Source organism: Glossina fuscipes, unplaced genomic scaffold (assembly GCF_014805625.2).
Source record: "Glossina fuscipes isolate IAEA_lab_2018 unplaced genomic scaffold, Yale_Gfus_2 61, whole genome shotgun sequence".
NCBI lineage: Eukaryota > Metazoa > Arthropoda > Insecta > Diptera > Glossinidae > Glossina > Glossina fuscipes.
In genome coordinates, this window is record NW_023998433.1 from 5,262,157 (window position 1) to 5,279,152 (window position 16,996).

The 16,996-nt window shown below is 32.6% G+C and overlaps 5 protein-coding genes across 8 annotated transcripts; 3 read left to right on the plus strand and 2 right to left on the minus strand.

The window, feature by feature from the left end:
* Positions 1 to 28: 28 nt before the first annotated feature.
* On the plus strand, positions 29 to 781 carry LOC119637788 (ragulator complex protein LAMTOR4 homolog). The gene is made up of 2 exons (XM_038034081.1): positions 29 to 399; positions 463 to 781. Exons 1-2 carry the CDS (start codon positions 260 to 262, stop codon positions 677 to 679), a joined length of 357 nt encoding a protein of 118 aa, XP_037890009.1. The 5' UTR covers positions 29 to 259; the 3' UTR covers positions 680 to 781.
* Positions 782 to 794: 13 nt separating this feature from the next.
* Positions 795 to 10,034, minus strand: LOC119637785 (vacuolar fusion protein CCZ1 homolog). Of its 3 annotated transcripts, none has more exons than XM_038034075.1 (6): positions 10,012 to 10,034; positions 2,367 to 2,430; positions 2,214 to 2,311; positions 1,829 to 2,147; positions 1,594 to 1,769; positions 795 to 1,536 (listed from the first exon to the last, which is right to left on the minus strand). In XM_038034075.1, the coding sequence occupies exons 1-6, from the start codon at positions 10,017 to 10,019 to the stop codon at positions 819 to 821; spliced, it is 1,383 nt and encodes a 460-aa protein (XP_037890003.1). In that variant the 5' UTR covers positions 10,020 to 10,034; the 3' UTR covers positions 795 to 818. The 3 variants fall into 3 exon arrangements, with proteins under 3 accessions (XP_037890003.1, XP_037890002.1, XP_037890004.1); XM_038034074.1 differs by lacking the exon at positions 10,012 to 10,034 and adding an exon at positions 2,498 to 2,659; XM_038034076.1 differs by lacking the exon at positions 10,012 to 10,034 and having other exon boundaries at positions 2,367 to 2,654.
* On the plus strand, positions 5,797 to 7,798 carry LOC119637787 (alpha-soluble NSF attachment protein). Its single transcript, XM_038034080.1, has 5 exons — positions 5,797 to 6,026; positions 6,365 to 6,548; positions 6,605 to 6,883; positions 6,946 to 7,119; positions 7,179 to 7,798. Exons 1-5 carry the CDS (start codon positions 5,935 to 5,937, stop codon positions 7,326 to 7,328), a joined length of 879 nt encoding a protein of 292 aa, XP_037890008.1. The 5' UTR covers positions 5,797 to 5,934; the 3' UTR covers positions 7,329 to 7,798.
* Positions 9,327 to 12,688, plus strand: LOC119637786 (serine protease inhibitor 77Ba-like). 2 transcript variants are annotated; one of them, XM_038034079.1, is made up of 7 exons: positions 9,331 to 9,855; positions 10,415 to 10,808; positions 10,859 to 11,135; positions 11,210 to 11,405; positions 11,470 to 11,636; positions 11,710 to 11,713; positions 11,784 to 11,905. In XM_038034079.1, exons 1-7 carry the CDS (start codon positions 9,837 to 9,839, stop codon positions 11,810 to 11,812), a joined length of 1,086 nt encoding a protein of 361 aa, XP_037890007.1. In that variant the 5' UTR covers positions 9,331 to 9,836; the 3' UTR covers positions 11,813 to 11,905. The 2 variants fall into 2 exon arrangements, with proteins under 2 accessions (XP_037890005.1, XP_037890007.1); XM_038034077.1 differs by having other exon boundaries at positions 9,327 to 9,855; positions 11,710 to 12,688.
* Positions 12,689 to 12,698: 10 nt separating this feature from the next.
* LOC119637784 (retinoblastoma-binding protein 5 homolog) lies at positions 12,699 to 14,949 on the minus strand. The gene is made up of 6 exons (XM_038034073.1): positions 14,820 to 14,949; positions 14,338 to 14,765; positions 13,800 to 13,981; positions 13,617 to 13,736; positions 12,929 to 13,563; positions 12,699 to 12,867 (listed from the first exon to the last, which is right to left on the minus strand). Exons 1-6 carry the CDS (start codon positions 14,836 to 14,838, stop codon positions 12,782 to 12,784), a joined length of 1,470 nt encoding a protein of 489 aa, XP_037890001.1. The 5' UTR covers positions 14,839 to 14,949; the 3' UTR covers positions 12,699 to 12,781.
* Positions 14,950 to 16,996: the final 2,047 nt, after the last annotated feature.

The following is a 16,996-nucleotide window of genomic DNA, read 5'->3' on the forward strand; positions in this document are numbered from 1 at the left end:
ATAAAGTTAACGCTATAAATTGTGTCCTATTTATTTAGCAAACGATAGCAAAAAAAGAAGTGTTGAGAATTCATTTTTTTGGTGCCGCTGTTGTGTTAAAAATATAACTTGCTCCCATCTCACTTTAGACGAAGTAACATTAAAGGCATTACAAGTCTTTCTTTATACGCAGTTAACTCGTTATATATTCATGAATTTTATCCGTGATTATTAAATCGAATTAGCTTTGCTTATTGTTGAACAAAGGCATCATATTTCAATGATTATGAATAGGTTGAGTAACCAAATCGGCTACTTGATTTTAAAAGAAGACGGAGCTGTTCTAGAATCAGGAGGAGAATTAGAAAATGATGAGAGACGAGCAAACATTTTTCAAGGCTTGGTGAATATAACCGAGAAGTAGAATTTGTTATAAAAACGAATCTATTTATAATCAACTCAGTTCTTGTTTTGTTGGTATAGTGTCGATGAAAATTTCATGCCTAACAGTGGCTGTGAACGCATCTCCATTGTCTATGAGGACCATAGCTATAATATTTGCATGTCTAATCGCCGCATTTTCATTGTAAAACTCCGCAATACTATGAGCCATGTTGGCATTACAGGCAGTAGCAATAATGGTAACGTATTCTCGAGCTCTGAAAATGGTGCCGTCCCGACCACAGCTCTGTTAACTTGAGAACCCTCACGGGCTGTCTGTTGTGCCTTTTGCGCGCACAGTATACGCCAGCGCAGCCCGGCGTACCGCACCTACAAAGAAAAGAGCCAATCTACACGTTTTAATTGGAAAACACCTTTTATTTATTTAATAATATTGTTTATTTGTCAAAAAATACATCATCTGTAACCTCTTGGTCAAAAATGCGTTCTGCTTCTGCAGTCACATCCAGCAGCGTAGCCTTTTTGTTAAATATAACCACATAAAATTGGCGCCAATTGCATTGTCTCTTAACAATCCAAAAGTCCGTTGTTGACTTTATTAGTGTCTCTTCAAATTGGGGCATTGCGACATTTTTATTATTTTCTTTGGTTGTTGCCGCCGAATCAATTAATAAATTCACTACATGCAATGGTAACGATTTCTGGCAGACAGCGGATGAAGTTTTTTCGCCTTTGGAATTTCCAATATTGCTTATGTGTTTGAGAGTCTGTTCATTTACAAAAAGGTACCTAGGTATTAACGCTTCCGGCTCAACACTGTTATTAACAAGTGTCAACACCTTACTGTGGGACATTATAAATCGAGCTATGTCGTAAGCCAACAAAGCTAGTTGGGCATCAATATAAGTTTCTAAATCTTCGCGGATTTCTGACGAAAGAATATCGCCCCGTTTAACATACATATATAACGAAGCAGAAGAGGAACAGTGATGATAAATCTTGAATGGCACCAATTCGTTATTCCTGTTTAAGAAGATCTTTTGACTCCCTTCAAATTCAATTCCTTCGGTAAGGCGTTGAGGTCGTCTCAGTATTCGGTTATCCATAATGTAATTGTATATAGTAAACAAAATGGAAGGTTCGAATTTACCACCACTGAATATATAAAATTTTACGTTACATTTATCAAAAAGACGGAACCATTTATATTACCTGACTATTTGATCGTTAAAAAGGAACAAAGTGTCAACTATGGCAGGAAATGTTGCTTGAACCATTTGAATAAAATTATGAACTCTCAGGAATAAGGTTTTACTCAAAGGCAAATATTGCACCGAACGCAAAAATTGGGTTACATCACTTATTGGCAAATTTAACGATTGTACATACTAAATATTTGGAAAAAAATCGATGAAAATCAATTATATACAAATAACATTAAATTTACTTCACTATAGAAAATGTTCAATTTTTCGCGTAGTTTACTTTGAGCATTTGATGATCCATTCTTCGCACTATTTAAAATTGTGTCAAATGATCCGTACTGCAAGCAAAAACGATTATACGATTCTTGCAGCACTTTTCGATAAATTTCGTCATTTATTTCACCATTGCGGTAGTCTTCATATTCTTCGTCTTGTTTGCTGCAGACTGTCTTCGGTACATTTAAAGTCATAACGCACCAAAAACCGTCTTCCGGCTGAAGAAATATCTGAGTTGTTTTTAAAGTATGTAGTATATCGCACCCAGTACCCTCAGCGAAAGTGCTGGAAAAATAATTATCATTTCCCTTTTTCCCCAAACTTCTTTATCACTGAATTTAACACACTTACTCTGTAAAAGTAATTATGGCTTCACTTAAGCCCACGTCTTTAATTTTTGTATTCATTTCTATATCATCTGGGTGGTAAAACAAAATTTTTTTGTGTTCCTGCGGTAATACACAAAAATAAGCTTCTTGCCAAAAGATAACAATACTTATTTACCTGCCCTTCGCGTCCGCCATAGCTAGAATTGAATATGTAAAAACTACGTAGCGACGCCTCAACTCTATGTAGTAAATTTGTCATTATTTTAATATTTAATTGGCTCTTTTTCTTACAAACGATAACATTACTTATACGTGTTAACGCTGCTTTGTATAATTGCCAAACAGCAGTTACCCATTCGCTTTCGGAGAGATTGAGAATTTTGCTCTACACATGTAAAACTCAAACTAAAAAAAAGACCACGCAAACGAAGAGTGTAGCCAGTTAAAAGAAATTTCACATTATTGTTGAAGCAAAAAACAAATATTGAACAAGTAAGAAAATTAAATTCGGTCGGAGCCAAATCTTTTATATCCATCACTGTTTATCCTAAAAAGAAGTAAAAGAACAAAATTCTCATCTGAAGCTTCCTTTTGGGTGTTACACACATAATGCAAAAAAAAAAAAACAAAATAGGTGCAGCCCCATCTTTCAGTGGGTATAAAGAAAGAAATGGAGTCTGCTTTATAAATTTTGGCAACATTCGACACGATTTAAAGATTAGTGCTGTTAATAACGCAATTTTTTTTATAGACGTTGCCAATTCTATATGTCAATCTATATAGGTGCTCTTGTATAATTTTATTTATAGGTTTGTACTGCAAAATACGAGTACAATTCGTCAGAGCCACTTACTAAATTATTTCCAATTTTTTCATTAAAATTGTATTTACATCTTACTTAAATGCGAAGTTTAATGATTTATTATTATTAATTTTCTAACCTTAAATATTTTAAATGATATACAGTCGATATATATATATATATATATATATATATATATATATATGCATACCCATGATTTTTTAATATTAAGAAAAAGACGAGGGAAAGCAAATAAACGCATAAAAGTTAAGAAAACAATATATAAAAAATTCTGTTAATTTTCTTTTAGACTTAGAGCAAGAAACCTAAATTTGCGTTGTTTCGAATTTTCCCATTAGCTGTGCAGAAAGAAAAGTTTGTAAAATAAAATATATAATAATTGTTTTCATTTTTTCGATTACAAAATTAATTCTCGTTATCATTCCGTCAAATTTTTTGGGAAAAGAATGTAAAAGGAAAATATAGAAAGAAAACCGGAAGTTTTCATCAATAGATAAAACATTTTCATATAAAAAGGAACAACAGAAATGATGGAAAAAAATTATGAAAACGCGAAAATGAAAAATTTTTCTTTAACGTTATAAAATTTCCCAACTTACCAAAGACCGAAGCGGTCTTTCAAACTTAATTTTTATTGGCAATTTGAAAAAGGAAAATGAGAACCAGTTTTCCTGATTGCTAACCAGACTGCCATGTCGTCATATGATATGTAGTATGAAAACAAGGTTATAAATAACAATAATACTTTTTTTAATTTAAAAAGCCCTCTAAATCGATCGAATCATCGATCTGAATCATTTTCAATAGCGTTCGTCTTTGGGCCAGAACACGTGTAACATTAATATAAATAAATATTTATTTTGTCCAGACAGTCTCCTAAGGTGTAAAGCTGGAAGGTTTAATAAAAACTATTTTTATTTCATTTTATTTTTTTACATTTTATATAGAATTTACTAAGGTAAAATATGTAAAAGTTACGGGTAAATATATATGATTAAGCATATGTAAGTATGAACATATATTTGAATGTAAACATGTATGTGTATGTAATATTTTAAGGAATAAGAATAATTTGGTATATAAAAATCGTTTATCCATTTGAAATAGTAATTATGAATAGTTGATTGATATTTGATGCACATATTTTTGTTAATCCTTACGTAGATGGTTTATTTAATGTCTCACTAATTTAATAGTGTAATAAATATAGACAAAGAACATAATACCCGTTACCAGTTTCCGTATATCTGCCCCTTTGATACCTTTAAACGAACCCACGACATCACTGCACTATAATAACACGTTTCAACTCTTCTCTATGGGATCTGCCTCTGTTTGTTTCCATTTTTCCATATAAAAATTATCGTATTAACTACTAAGTATGGTGCATATATGCGTAAGAATATGCATCCTGGACAAGCAGTTAAGTCGAATTACACGATTTTTAGAGTAAAGTCTTCCACAATCATCAAAAAAAAATTTCGGGATATACTTATAATTCTTATTTTTACGCAAATTAACATTCATTCGTCCCCTTTTTATTTCTTTTTAAAAACAGGTTATTTTGGAGGAATCATTAATCCGACAAGAACTTTATTCATAAATTGAATTAGTTCAATTTTATCATAAAATTTAAGTTTTATCCGACTTAAAATATTTGTATTTTCTCCAGTTTTAAATGACTTTCAATTACTTATTGAAAACCATCATCAAATAGAAAATGTTTTTCGAAAGATTCGAAAGGTACGATGAAATAATTATTAGATATCCATTAAATTTATATGCAAGCGTAGTTTTCCAATCCTTGTTCTGAATTAGTTCAAATAGAGCATCGATCTGAATTTATTGTGTAAGAATCTCTTAACTACAGGAATTTATTTTGATATTTGCAGAATTATTTTTATTAAATTGAACATAAGAATTTAATGCAGCATTGCGCAATATGGTAGTAAGATAGCGTGTCTATGTATATTCAAAATCCGATTGAACTTGATGAGCGCTCATACATATTTTTGTATCAACAATAAGTTGAAACTTCTGTAATTTTTGCCATTTTATTAGAACATCAAACTTCATCAACTCCAAAACATTGAAAACATACGATAAAAGAGTTGCAAAATTATTGGAGGTTCATTTTCCCGAGTTTTTTTTTTTTGTTAAACTATTTTTTTCCGTACCAATTTTACCACTTTTTCTGCAAAAAATCTTTTCTTTCTGCCCTTTTTTTCCTCACCTTACGTCACCTTGATCTCCCCCTCCTTTTTTTTGTCCGCCTATCATCAGCGACCACTTTTTTAGAACCAACAAGTCGACTTTAGTCTTCCTAGAACTTCACACTTCTTTTTTTCGGTTCAGAGGTGTATTCTTAATTCGACAACAATGAAACGAATAGAATTGTGAAAGAAAAAAATCCTCATATTGCACACGTCAATGTGACGAATTTCAGCAAAACATCTCAAAAATTGTGCCCTATAGTTTGAACATAAGAAAACGAGATGAACAAACAAGCTTAATTAAGGTGGACTTATCTCAAGTGTGTAACGTAGATCCGTACAATCTTAATATACCAAGATAGCACGAGTGAAGTAGAGTATAAAAATACACATGTGATAACGGGAGTTTTAGATTAAATCAGATAGCCCAAAAAGGTCATAAACACTCCACCTATTATTATTCATAGAACATTCTTGATTTTTACCCTTTAATTGTTGCCATAAATTTTGTATTCCTAGAGTGGTAACAATACCCCTAAAGTAATTACGAAATTTTATTAACGGCAGTACTAATTATCTCTAGTTCTTAATCATTGATTTTTTATTTTTTCCGACGCAGTTTTGCAAAAGAATATTTTCGCTGCTGAAAATTGGGAGTTGAAGTTGTAGCGTCTAATTAAAAAAAGTTAAAACAGAATTTTGCGAGCATGGGTGACAATGAACAAAAGGCTTTGCAGCTTATGGCTGAAGCTGAAAGAAAATTGACTCAACAAAAAGGATTTCTTGGTTCCCTTTTCGGGTATGTTCAGATTTTTTAATCACAAGGAATTGTTTCTGGAAATGAAATAAGTAATTTCAAAAACCGTATCGAATCAAGATTACTTGTAGACCTTGTCTTTTTTTTTAAGTGGGTATATATACATATAATGAAAATAAAATAGAACAGGTTGTGCATAGCAGATAGGAAATTGAAACAATAAAAATTTGTTTAAAAGCGTAGACTGAACAAACCATTCTTTTAAAAAATTGAATATAAGTAATACATTTTTAGTACATCTTTCTGTACATTGATGCGCTGTTTTTTTAGTTGCGCATTAAACGCACCCTTCGAAAGGAATTTAAAAAATATATTTTCAGAGGTTCTAACAAAGTTGAAGAGGCGATAGAAAATTATCAGCGGGCTGGAAATATGTTTAAAATGTCAAAGAACTGGACAAAAGCAGGTGAATGTTTTTGCGAGGCAGCTAGCCTGCACTCAAGAGCCGGAAGCCGTCATGACGCTGGTACTTGCTTTGTTGATGCTTCAAATTGCTATAAGAAAGTACGTAAAAGAGCAATGTATGGGATATAGGTTTGTTAAGATATTTGAATTTGCAGGTTGATATCGAAAGCGCAGTATCATGTTTATTAAAAGCCATAGATATTTATACAGATATGGGTCGGTTTACTATGGCTGCTAAACATCATCAAAGCATTGCTGAAATGTATGAGAGTGATCCTAATACTTTGGCTAAAGCAATTCAGCATTATGAACAGGCTGCCGACTATTTTAAAGGAGAAGAGTCAGTTAGCTCAGCTAACAAATGTATGCTAAAGGTAGCACAATATGCCGCCCAATTAGAGGACTATGAAAAGGCAATTTCAATATACGAGCAGGTGAAAATTAATATTTGCAAGTTGGAAATATATTTTACTTGGAGTTTTAAAATTTCTGGTAGGTGGCTACGTCATCGCTTGAAAGTTCGCTACTTAAATATAGTGCGAAGGAGTACTTTTTTCGTGCTGCTCTTTGCCATCTCTGTGTTGATCAATTAAATGCCCAACATGCTATCGAAAAGTATTCCAATCAATATCCAGCATTCCAAGATTCTAGAGAATATAAATTAATAAAGGTAAGATGTTCCATTGAATTTTTTCTCCTCTTCTTTTACATAATTTTGTTACGTTTCAGGCTCTTTGCGAACACCTCGAAGACCAAAATGTTGAGGGCTTCACCGAAGCTGTTAAAGAATATGATAGCATCTCGCGTTTGGATCAGTGGTACACGACAATATTGCACAGAATTAAAAAGGCCGCTAATGATATGCCAAATTTACAATAAATTGTAAATAAGATGCCGTCATTTAGTCTAATTATCCAATTATTCATATGAAATGAATCCAAATGTTATCGATCCAATTAATTACTATTCACGGTCTATTTCAGAGTCTACCCAAGTAATAAGGAACTTTGCTTTTGCATACTAAATATAACTTGAGCTTTACCAAAATAAGTTTTTCAAATGCATGCCAAAACATGCTCAGTGAAATGCTTTAAAATTGGGAAAATACTACTTCACGCTATATTAATTTTATGTAGTAATGAAATTTGGAGAACTCTCGCAATAACTAAACATGATATGATTCATGATTAATTGCAAGTTAATAATCTTGATGCGGTTTATGCTCTAAATATATTACATTTTGAAAATTAAAGCTTTTATCAAATACTAAAATATCACGATAGTTGTAGACATTAAAAGTTTTTCGTAACAATTAATAATATTGAAATATATTAAAGCATATAAAATGATTTATTGTTCTTATATTTAATAATTATGCAATCAGAACAAAACAGAAGCACGCTGTCATCTCTTATTAGAAAGAAATGAATGTTTAACTAAGCAATCACGTTACACTGAAAATTTAAATCACTGGCTTTCATTAATACTTGTCACATACATATACATATAAGAAATCTTCGAGCGCCCATTTGAGAATGAACGGAAGTCGTTTCCAGAACTACAGAGTCGATATAAAAATAATACCTTAGATAATAGTTTTGTGTAATTCCATAAGTTATATGATCAAATAAAAATCATTTACTAACATTATAGATTGCTTATCAAGAATTATTCACCTCGAAAGTTTACTTTTTCAATTCGAACGTTTCGAGTTGTAGTTTGAGGAACCGTCAACTGAATTTTAGAGTTTTATAAGTTAAAAAAAACAACAGCAAAAAAATTTTTAGTAACTTTGATTATTACAAATACCTGTTTTCTTAAGTCCATTATCGGTAAAGATATTGCTATAAGTTACTAAGCATATTTTTTTGCAAAAGGAGTAAATATTCCAACTTCGATAATCATGTATTCAAGCTACCGTATAAAAATATTACGCGTTAGGTGATATTTTCAAGAAATGAAATTGCAGAAGCAATTTAACTTTTATAAGATAGGTGTTTTGTACAAGAGTGACTGAAAACTTAGCCATTCATTTTCTAACTAAGCAATGCTTTAACCATTATAATCGACACATTTTCCTGAAATATGGATCACAATACATTATTACACAATGTACCGGATAAAAAGAAGAGAAGCTCTTTAATTTACAGGTGGAATACTATTAAATTGCTTTGAACACTTAATGTAGCAGCGAAATTCCCAACTTCTACTTGCTCGACTATAAATGATGTTAAGGTAAATGTTGACAACAGACAAAAAAAAAATAAATAAAATAAGAAGCTTCGTAAGACGTGCCGGAATTCTAACTGATACCACTGTTATGCTAAGCTTTAAGAACAATTTTATCATATATATTAACATATAATAACAGATATGCCTGCGAGTATACAGAAAATATATGAAATTTTTGTTTCTATTGAGCGCTGTCAGTGTTTTCGTCGACCAAATTTTACACATAATTTGTACGCTTAAATCATCACTATACATCAATGAATTAATCTTAGATCTTTTTTTAAATTGTATTTTACGTCTAACAAATCTATTACGACTATTTATGCTGTAAATTTTTACGCGACTAGTAAAAACACCGGCCACTAATATGAAGAGAAATATTAAGATACTCTACGGTTTTCATTCGAAAATTACCTTTTTCACTATTATTAAATTGTTTTCATGCAGTTCGGAGGTATCATTAGACTTGATCAGGAAAAAAGAAGAGTGCGAAATATCTGAGCTGACTTAAAACTTCATACTTATGAAGAATGCACTAAGGAATGTTCCGTGTGCATTTTTAAGTGCTGCAAATGATGTCTGTCATGACGATGCAATATGTTAAAGCAAAATATGAAATAGCAACAAAATGTCGTATAGAATTTTGATCTTATAAGAGTGAAAGGAATTGACGTGAGAGGTAGTTTGAAAGAAATTTTAAATTCATTTCGAATTAGAAACTGAAACCCAGGTTTGTGATTCATTAATCAAATCTTATTCAGTGAGAATGAGAAAGCACGCGTCAGTGAGTCAAGCTTAAAAATAAAAAAAGAGATTTAATTATATATAATGTTGTGTTTATATTATCACACCTCTAGTACAAGTCATTCCATTGTTGCGTCGAGTTTATAGATTCTGCGTTTATTCTCCATTCAGTTTAAAGATTTTGTTTTACCTCATTTATTTTTGCAAGGGAATTTCCCATGCAATAAGGTTTGGTTACTAGTACAGATTTGTTGTACTAATTAATTGTTAAGTGTTTGCATACACATATATATTTCAGTATATATATATATAAGTTCAACATATACATAATTATATAAATATTGGCGCAAGGCATCACAAGCAGACTCAATACAAAGTTGAAAATATTTTCAGTAAAGTGCGTGCTTGAAAATGGGGCTTTTTCTGAAAGGTAGAGATGATCTTTAAAATAATTTTTATGCATAATTATTTTTAACAAGAATTCCAGTCAACAGCAGATAGCAGTATCGCTGCCCTGAGAGACTTAAGAATTAAGATTTCAATTTCGAAATATTTACCTTGAATATGTACATACTTTTGTACATACCTTTGCATATTATTGAAGCAGAATAACACCATCAATACATACAAAGGAAAGAACAAATAGTATTCTCACTCTTAAAAGCTGATAACATTTACTTTACTCACGTTGAATAAAGTTAAATTAAATTTATTCTTCCGTTTGTAACACTTATTATAATTTTTCAGAGTCTTATAAATATCATATATTAAATTGTACATTAATCAATGCCAGATTTTGAGTCGTTTTACACTTGACCATCCCTTCTGCAACGAATGAAATTGATTCGAGAAATAGGGACAAAAATACGCTTTAACAATAATTTACGACTTTTATGGCGTCGCAGCTTGTGCGTTTTTTAAATAGCTATTAATTTTATGACATGTTCATATAATTATGCACTTTGTTAAAAGTTTTCTTTACATTTTAGCTTTAGCATGCCTATTAATCACATCAGAATTGTGGTTGCCTTCAAATGGTCAATTGTCAACAGGATCGCGCCCCCTCTTTGGACCGCCTGTATTTCCTTCATCAACTCCAGCAAAAACAAACAAAAATCGAAATGCTTTATTAGAAAATCAAATACGCAGTTTAAAGGGAGCAGAAACATTTGCGTTGAAGTTCTTTGCACAGCTGTCCAATGAGCATTTAAAAGTGCCGAATAGCAATTATATGATTTCTCCCTTTGCTGTGTGGTCGTTACTACTTTTGTTAACCGAAGGCGCGGTAGGCAATACACTTAAGGAACTACGCGACACTCTACATATTGATCATGATCAGCAAGTTATACGTGCGGCGTATCGCCAGATTGCTAGTTATTTAACGTATGTGCAAACTTTTGAATATTCATTCTTATCCATCTCTGAACTTCCAGTGTAAATACCACGACAATAGAAGTGGCATCATTTAACGCATTATTCACAGACGTTAATAAACCAGTTAATCGTGATTATGAAATTGTTGTTGAACGTGTCTATGGTTCAGCATTAATACCAGTAGATTATCAAGATGTTAACAATACCTTCACCAAAATCAACGATGACATTAGTAAAGCTACGAGAGGCTTACTTCCTTATACTGTAACTCCACAAGATTTTAAGGAAGCAAATCTATTGCTGATCTCGTCCCTTTATTTTAAAGGGCAGTGGCGTGTAAGTACGCACATAGTTTAATACATTAACCATTTACATGTTGTGTGTATCATACAATTCATTTTACATTTTAGTATCCTTTTAATTCTGCTGATACTCGTCCCGCAACATTTTACGATGAATTTGGTAATTCATTAGGTTTTGTACAAATGATGACGCAAAACGGAACGTTCGTATATGCAGGCATCCAAGATTTGGAAGCTCACGTTTTGGAATTACCATATGGCACACAAAATAGATTGTCCATGTTGGTAATTTTGCCCAAAAAAGGTAAAAATTAATTTTGAAATCGAAATTGATAAAAGGATCTTACGCAGGTGCTTTTAAAACTTAGGCGTTACTGTAAATAAAGTTGCGAACAATCTACGTGATGTAGGACTAGTCGGAATATTCCGGCAATTACTTTCTGCGGCTGAGGACTTCGAAGGTGAATCTGTGGAAGTGTTTTTACCTAAATTTACAACACAGTCACATTTTTCCTTAAGAACTATTTTGACAAACGTAAGACATTTCTTACCTAACATTTTCTAGTTTTATTTAAAAAGAAATAAGACTTTTTCTATTATTTTTACAGATGGGTATTGCCGACGTTTTTGAACCCGCATTCGCCGATTTGAGTAAACTTTCTAAAAATGTTTTTGTTTCCAGTATATTTCACGCAACTCGCATTATTGTAAATGAAGAAGGAACCGAGGCAGCAGCCATAACGACAGCAGTTCTCGCGAACAAATCTATACCTCCTAAATTCTATGTAGATCGACCATTTCTTTATTTAATTGTAGAGAAGAAGGCGAATCTTTTGCTATTTGCGGGTGAGGTGAAATCTAACGTTTAAATCTTTTACAGGTAGTAGAATAAATGTGTCATACATGAGGTTGCGAAAGTTTATTCAAAGCAAGTAAGAAAATTATATTCGGCGAGGGCCGAATATCGCATATCCACCACTAGGTTTTTCGCATTCTATTCTCCAAATTCTTTTATTTGATACCCATATCGCAAGTATTATTAAGAAAAAAGTGATCGGGCTGTCTAACTTATTGATTTTAAAAGTAACCCCGTTTTAGGCAGATAATATATCTTCATTTAAGGAGAGTACAAAATGGTTGTAAACATTTGGTGTTGTTTGCGTTATGATAAGTAAGCATAAAAACTCAAAAAAGTGAAAAAACAGAATTTAAACAATTATAACTTTTTGTGGGAGTGGCGAATGTTTTCCATTTTCACACATAACGAATGGAGTGTTTCGTAAAGCAAAAATCCAAAAATTTTTGTTAAAAAAAAAGGAGCTGCGTTCAGTTTTTGCTCCACTGCCCGCTTCTGCTACGACCGACCTGGTCATTTTTCAATACCCACATGTGTGCAGAAACTTCCAATGTTTCTACAAAATTTGAAGCTGATATCTTCCTTTTCCGACCAAGAGAGTGTCAACAACACACACCACACAAGCGCACAGGCGGACGGGTATAACTAAATCACCTCAGAATTTCACACTGATTAAGAATATGTATACTTTATAGGGTCTCTGAAGCGTCTTTTTGGGTGCTACATACATTTTGGAAAAAACAGAATGAGTATACCCCCATCTTACAGTGGTGGGTATAAAAAAACTATTGTTAAAATTAAAATAAATAGAAAGTAAAACAACACTACTTTTTGGGTCGTCCAGCAGTCTTTTTTCCGCTCGCAGCTTGTTTGTCCTTATTGGTTTTGCTGGACACAAGTGGATGAATTTCTTAAAAGTTATTTAAAATAAAAAGTACGAAATTCCTTAACGTTTCAAATCTATCACTTACCATCCGTTGGAGCATCTGGTAGATTTATATCATAACTATTAAGTTTTCGTTTTTTGTTGGGAACTGTATCAGTGTAGTCCTGGGAGATACCGGCCGATTCGTTGTCTTTTGTTGCAGTACCTTCTAAGCCGTCCTGAACTGCCCATCCATCCTCGGGGTCTTCAACTTCTGGTGCCATTGGCAAAAATTGTAAAGCATTTTCATCTTCACCTTCCTCGTCAGATGAGCAAAATGCCGCAACTGGTTCAATTTTTAAGACATCTACTTCTATCTCTTCGTCTTGCTTAGCATCTGCATTCAGATCTAATGATTTGTCTTCATCAGTAATGTCGAATTCTGATTCTCGTTCTTCATATTCAACATTCTCATCTAATTCTTTAAAGTCAGGTGCAAATGCTGACCAGTTTTCAACTTGGTTTTGAGCCCAAATCGACACCAAGCCTGAACTAATGCTGGCAATAATAGGTCGTACGGGATGCCATACAACATCAAGTAATAATTCACCTTTTGTGCCATGAAGAATTTTTACTAAGTTTCCAATGGATTTCTCCCAAATGTATAAAGCATGTTGTCGAGCACTTCCAGCGCAAATATATTCTCCGTCGCCAGAAAAACAACATTTTTTCCATGTTGTTCTATAAAAATACACATATTTCATAAATATTTTTATGTACAGTTCGGCACTTACTTGTTAACCAAATCCTGTAGTTTTTGTATGGGTTCGGGTTCGCCATCTTTGCCAAGTGCCAGAACTTCCTTAGAATCATATACTCTTATCACACGGTCAGATGTGTTAACCAAAAATCCACTTTAAGGTTTTGATATATAAATAATATCAAATAGAAATAATCGTTATATCGCAAATACATACTCTCCACGGCGGGCAAATTCAATGCTTTTCACTGCAGTGGCACTAGAAGTTCCAACAATAATCCGAAAACTAGCCACAATATCTAAAGTGTCTACGTCAAGAACCAGAATTTTTCCTTTAGCATTACCAGTATATATATTTTTCCCTCGTCGATCAAATGAAGCTACAATATTTAAGTCCCCCTAAAAGCAGGGTTAACATATAAAATTCTAGTTCGTTACTCCTGACTTTTTAATATACTTTGATTGAGAATATCTCAACCACCAAGCCCATCAGAGCTTAATATCATTGCCAATTTGACATGTCACTGAATGCTTGCAAGGGGTCAAGTTAGTCACAGCAGACTTCAATTTAGCACTCTTCGCTATTTGATGTAACTTATATATTCAATGAGAATTTTCTTCGACGATAAGGAACGATACACCATTTCATTAAAAATTAATGAATAAGTATGCCATAAAGAGCAAACAGACCAACTGACCGATTCGATATATATGAGGTAAGCTTTCATGTTTGTTTTTAATCTATATATACTCACATCTGAATCGAGAGGAAGACATTTATGAGTATCGCCAATGTGTACAAGAACAGCAGCATATCGCATCGGACATACAAGAAATCGTTTGTCGTTTCGAGGATCGAATTGAACTTTAAGGATGGGAGATGGAAACCGATACTTATGTTCACAATCGCCAGATAATACGTCCCAAATGCAAACGTTATTATCCGTAGAAGCTGATAATAACTTGTGCCCATTACGTGTCCAACTTAAGCTACAAACTGGGTGTACATGGGCCGATATAATCTTGGCTATACCTCTCGTCAGAAAGTCCCAAACAACGATTCGACCGTCATTACATCCAACCGCCAATAAAGTGCCATGCTTATTAAATGCGCACGTAACTGCAAAGGATATACAGTCAAGAGTACCATCGAATTCCTCCGGATAATTTTGACCAAATGATTCTATAATGAATAACTGCTTATTTTTTTCTGGCCTGTGACAAATTTTACATTTACCAAGTAACTCTAGATTCATAGCAAAAGTAATTTTAAAACTATTTATACATTTATTTTTTTTGTTTGCTGTAGACGTTTGGAGAAAGGCCTTAAACTTATTTAGTTATCAAATTACTATTCTAAATAATTGAATTTATGTACCCTGTTGTTTATTTGACTTTTGATAAATAATTCTTTTCACCACCGAAATTGTAACCTTTTTCTTCTTCTTCTTCTTCTATTCAGCAAATCAACAACAAAAAATTTGCTGAGATGTGTAAAGAAGGCCTAATGTGAGCAACGAATTCTTTGTTTGAGCTTTAGTAAAGTTGGGGTTTAGATTTGATATATAATATTATAATTTATTTATTTTCATATTTATTTGATTAAAGTTTTTTTAATTTTGCGTGTTACACGTCCGCTACGTTTTTTTTTTAAATTCTTGTTAAAATATGCATATTACTCGTCCGCCAAGTAGAACCTAACCGCAGCGAGTAAATTCCGTTGCGTAAGAGGTAAGGTAGTACAAGAATATAAAGTGTCATATGCAAGAATTGATAAATGCGATAGCGAAAAAGTATAAAAGAGTGTAGGTTCATAATTTGATTGTAAACGCATATATGTTTTGATGACATGATTTAAAAAAAGGAAAGATTGTAATGCCCCACATGTACATAAATGGCTATTCACCAAGTTAATTTTTAACAGATGATCATTACATCTCGTGTGATTAAACATCAGCCTGTTAAGAAGGCTAATAATGTCACGCCTGAGTCCGCAATTGATAAACCTAGGGGCTTTATTTATTTGTGGAAATAGAGAGTATAAGTGACGACCATAAGATGAATTATTCCATCGTTGCTGCCAAGAAAAAACAGGATCTCTTTTATCGATTGCCCTCAAATCTGCAGAAATCACGTCATGATCTTTAAAATGAAATAGTCTGGAAGATGTAATTTTATCCGTAGTGGTGATGCCAAAAATGCCCATGTGACTGGTCACCCATAAAAAATGAAAACAAAATGTATCAGATTTGAGGCTATAAAATAAAGAACTGAGTTCTAATATATAAGGGAGGGTTTTAACTGAAGGAACTGATTGCCAAGTGTTTGATGTTATTAAGTGAAAGTGTGAGTTGAAGTGACTCGAAACGAGAGAAGATAGTGTCGAGGGCAGATTTCAAAGTACGCCTACACAAATCTGGATCAGAGATGGAACTAAAAATTGCAAGATCGTCAGCATAGTCCAAAATTGAGATGTTCTCAGGAAACATACTGAAAATTTTGTTAAATTATCAATTAAAACAAAAAGAACTCAATACAAATACCTGAGAAGAGAGAAAGGGGTTATATAGTAAATTAGAGAATTTGGTAGGGAGATTTAAAGAAAGAATATAATTTAAAATGTTAATATTAACAGAATCAAACGCTAAAGTTATGTCTAGAAAGCAAGCAATGAGAATATGGTTCTTGGCAAATGCTGAGTTGATTGCTGACCACAAAGTGTCAATGTTGTTTTGGGCAGATCTGTAAAGTTTAAAACCAAATTGAAAATTGCTGAGGATACATTTAGATTCGATATATCATTCTAAACTTTCTCGAAAATTTTTCTGAGGGTGGGAAGACAATACATCTGTAGGAAATAAGATTAATTAGCGAGCTACACTTTTTTTTTAAAGCGAAGATTGGGAAGTGATACTTCGAAGAAGGTATATAGCCGGTAATTAGAATATTGTTAAATTCTTTTAGTAAGATTAATCTGTTTTCGATGTTCAACATCTTGAGATTATTGTTACGAATATCATATAAGCCCGGAGATGAGTCTTTTGAGAGACTAATGACTTTATCGAGCCATCTGTTAACTTATTTGTTTTTTTTATACTTATACTTCAGAACTAAAGAAAAGACGTTTTGATCGTAAAAACAAAAATCGTGCACTTGCCTTGACAACATTGTGTTCATTATTGCGATTTTAACGCATCAAGAAGTATCGCCAAAACGATTCCATTATTCATGTTTATTAAAGCGTCTACGGTTTATTCCGCCAAAACGAATGCAATTAGCGTTTTTTTTTTTTAAGTTTTCTGATATGTAATTTTAAACGAAGGCAATACTACATTTTCTTTATTTCAATTCATTAAAATGCTATTAAATAGTAATAATAATAAATTCATATATTATAAAATTAATGATAATGAA

Coding starts and splice junctions, on each gene's coding strand:
- LOC119637788 (XM_038034081.1), top strand. CDS start 260: ATGATTATGAATAGGTTGAGTAACCAAATCGGCTACTTGATTTTAAAA. Junction 400..462: donor TTGGTGAATATAACCGAGAA/GTAGAATTTGTT, acceptor TTGTTGGTATAG/TGTCGATGAAAATTTCATGC.
- LOC119637785 (XM_038034074.1), bottom strand. CDS start 2,547: ATGGGTAACTGCTGTTTGGCAATTATACAAAGCAGCGTTAACACGTAT. Junction 2,431..2,497: donor AGCAGCGTTAACACGTATAA/GTAATGTTATCG, acceptor TTTACTACATAG/AGTTGAGGCGTCGCTACGTA. Junction 1,770..1,828: donor TGAACATTTTCTATAGTGAA/GTAAATTTAATG, acceptor CCAAATATTTAG/TATGTACAATCGTTAAATTT.
- LOC119637787 (XM_038034080.1), top strand. CDS start 5,935: ATGGGTGACAATGAACAAAAGGCTTTGCAGCTTATGGCTGAAGCTGAA. Junction 6,027..6,364: donor TTTCTTGGTTCCCTTTTCGG/GTATGTTCAGAT, acceptor ATATATTTTCAG/AGGTTCTAACAAAGTTGAAG. Junction 6,884..6,945: donor CAATTTCAATATACGAGCAG/GTGAAAATTAAT, acceptor AATTTCTGGTAG/GTGGCTACGTCATCGCTTGA.
- LOC119637786 (XM_038034077.1), top strand. Junction 10,809..10,858: donor CAGATTGCTAGTTATTTAAC/GTATGTGCAAAC, acceptor CTGAACTTCCAG/TGTAAATACCACGACAATAG. Junction 11,406..11,469: donor GGTAATTTTGCCCAAAAAAG/GTAAAAATTAAT, acceptor TTTAAAACTTAG/GCGTTACTGTAAATAAAGTT.
- LOC119637784 (XM_038034073.1), bottom strand. Junction 13,737..13,799: donor GAATTTGCCCGCCGTGGAGA/GTATGTATTTGC, acceptor AAAACCTTAAAG/TGGATTTTTGGTTAACACAT. Junction 12,868..12,928: donor ACCAGATGCTCCAACGGATG/GTAAGTGATAGA, acceptor ATAACTTTTAAG/AAATTCATCCACTTGTGTCC.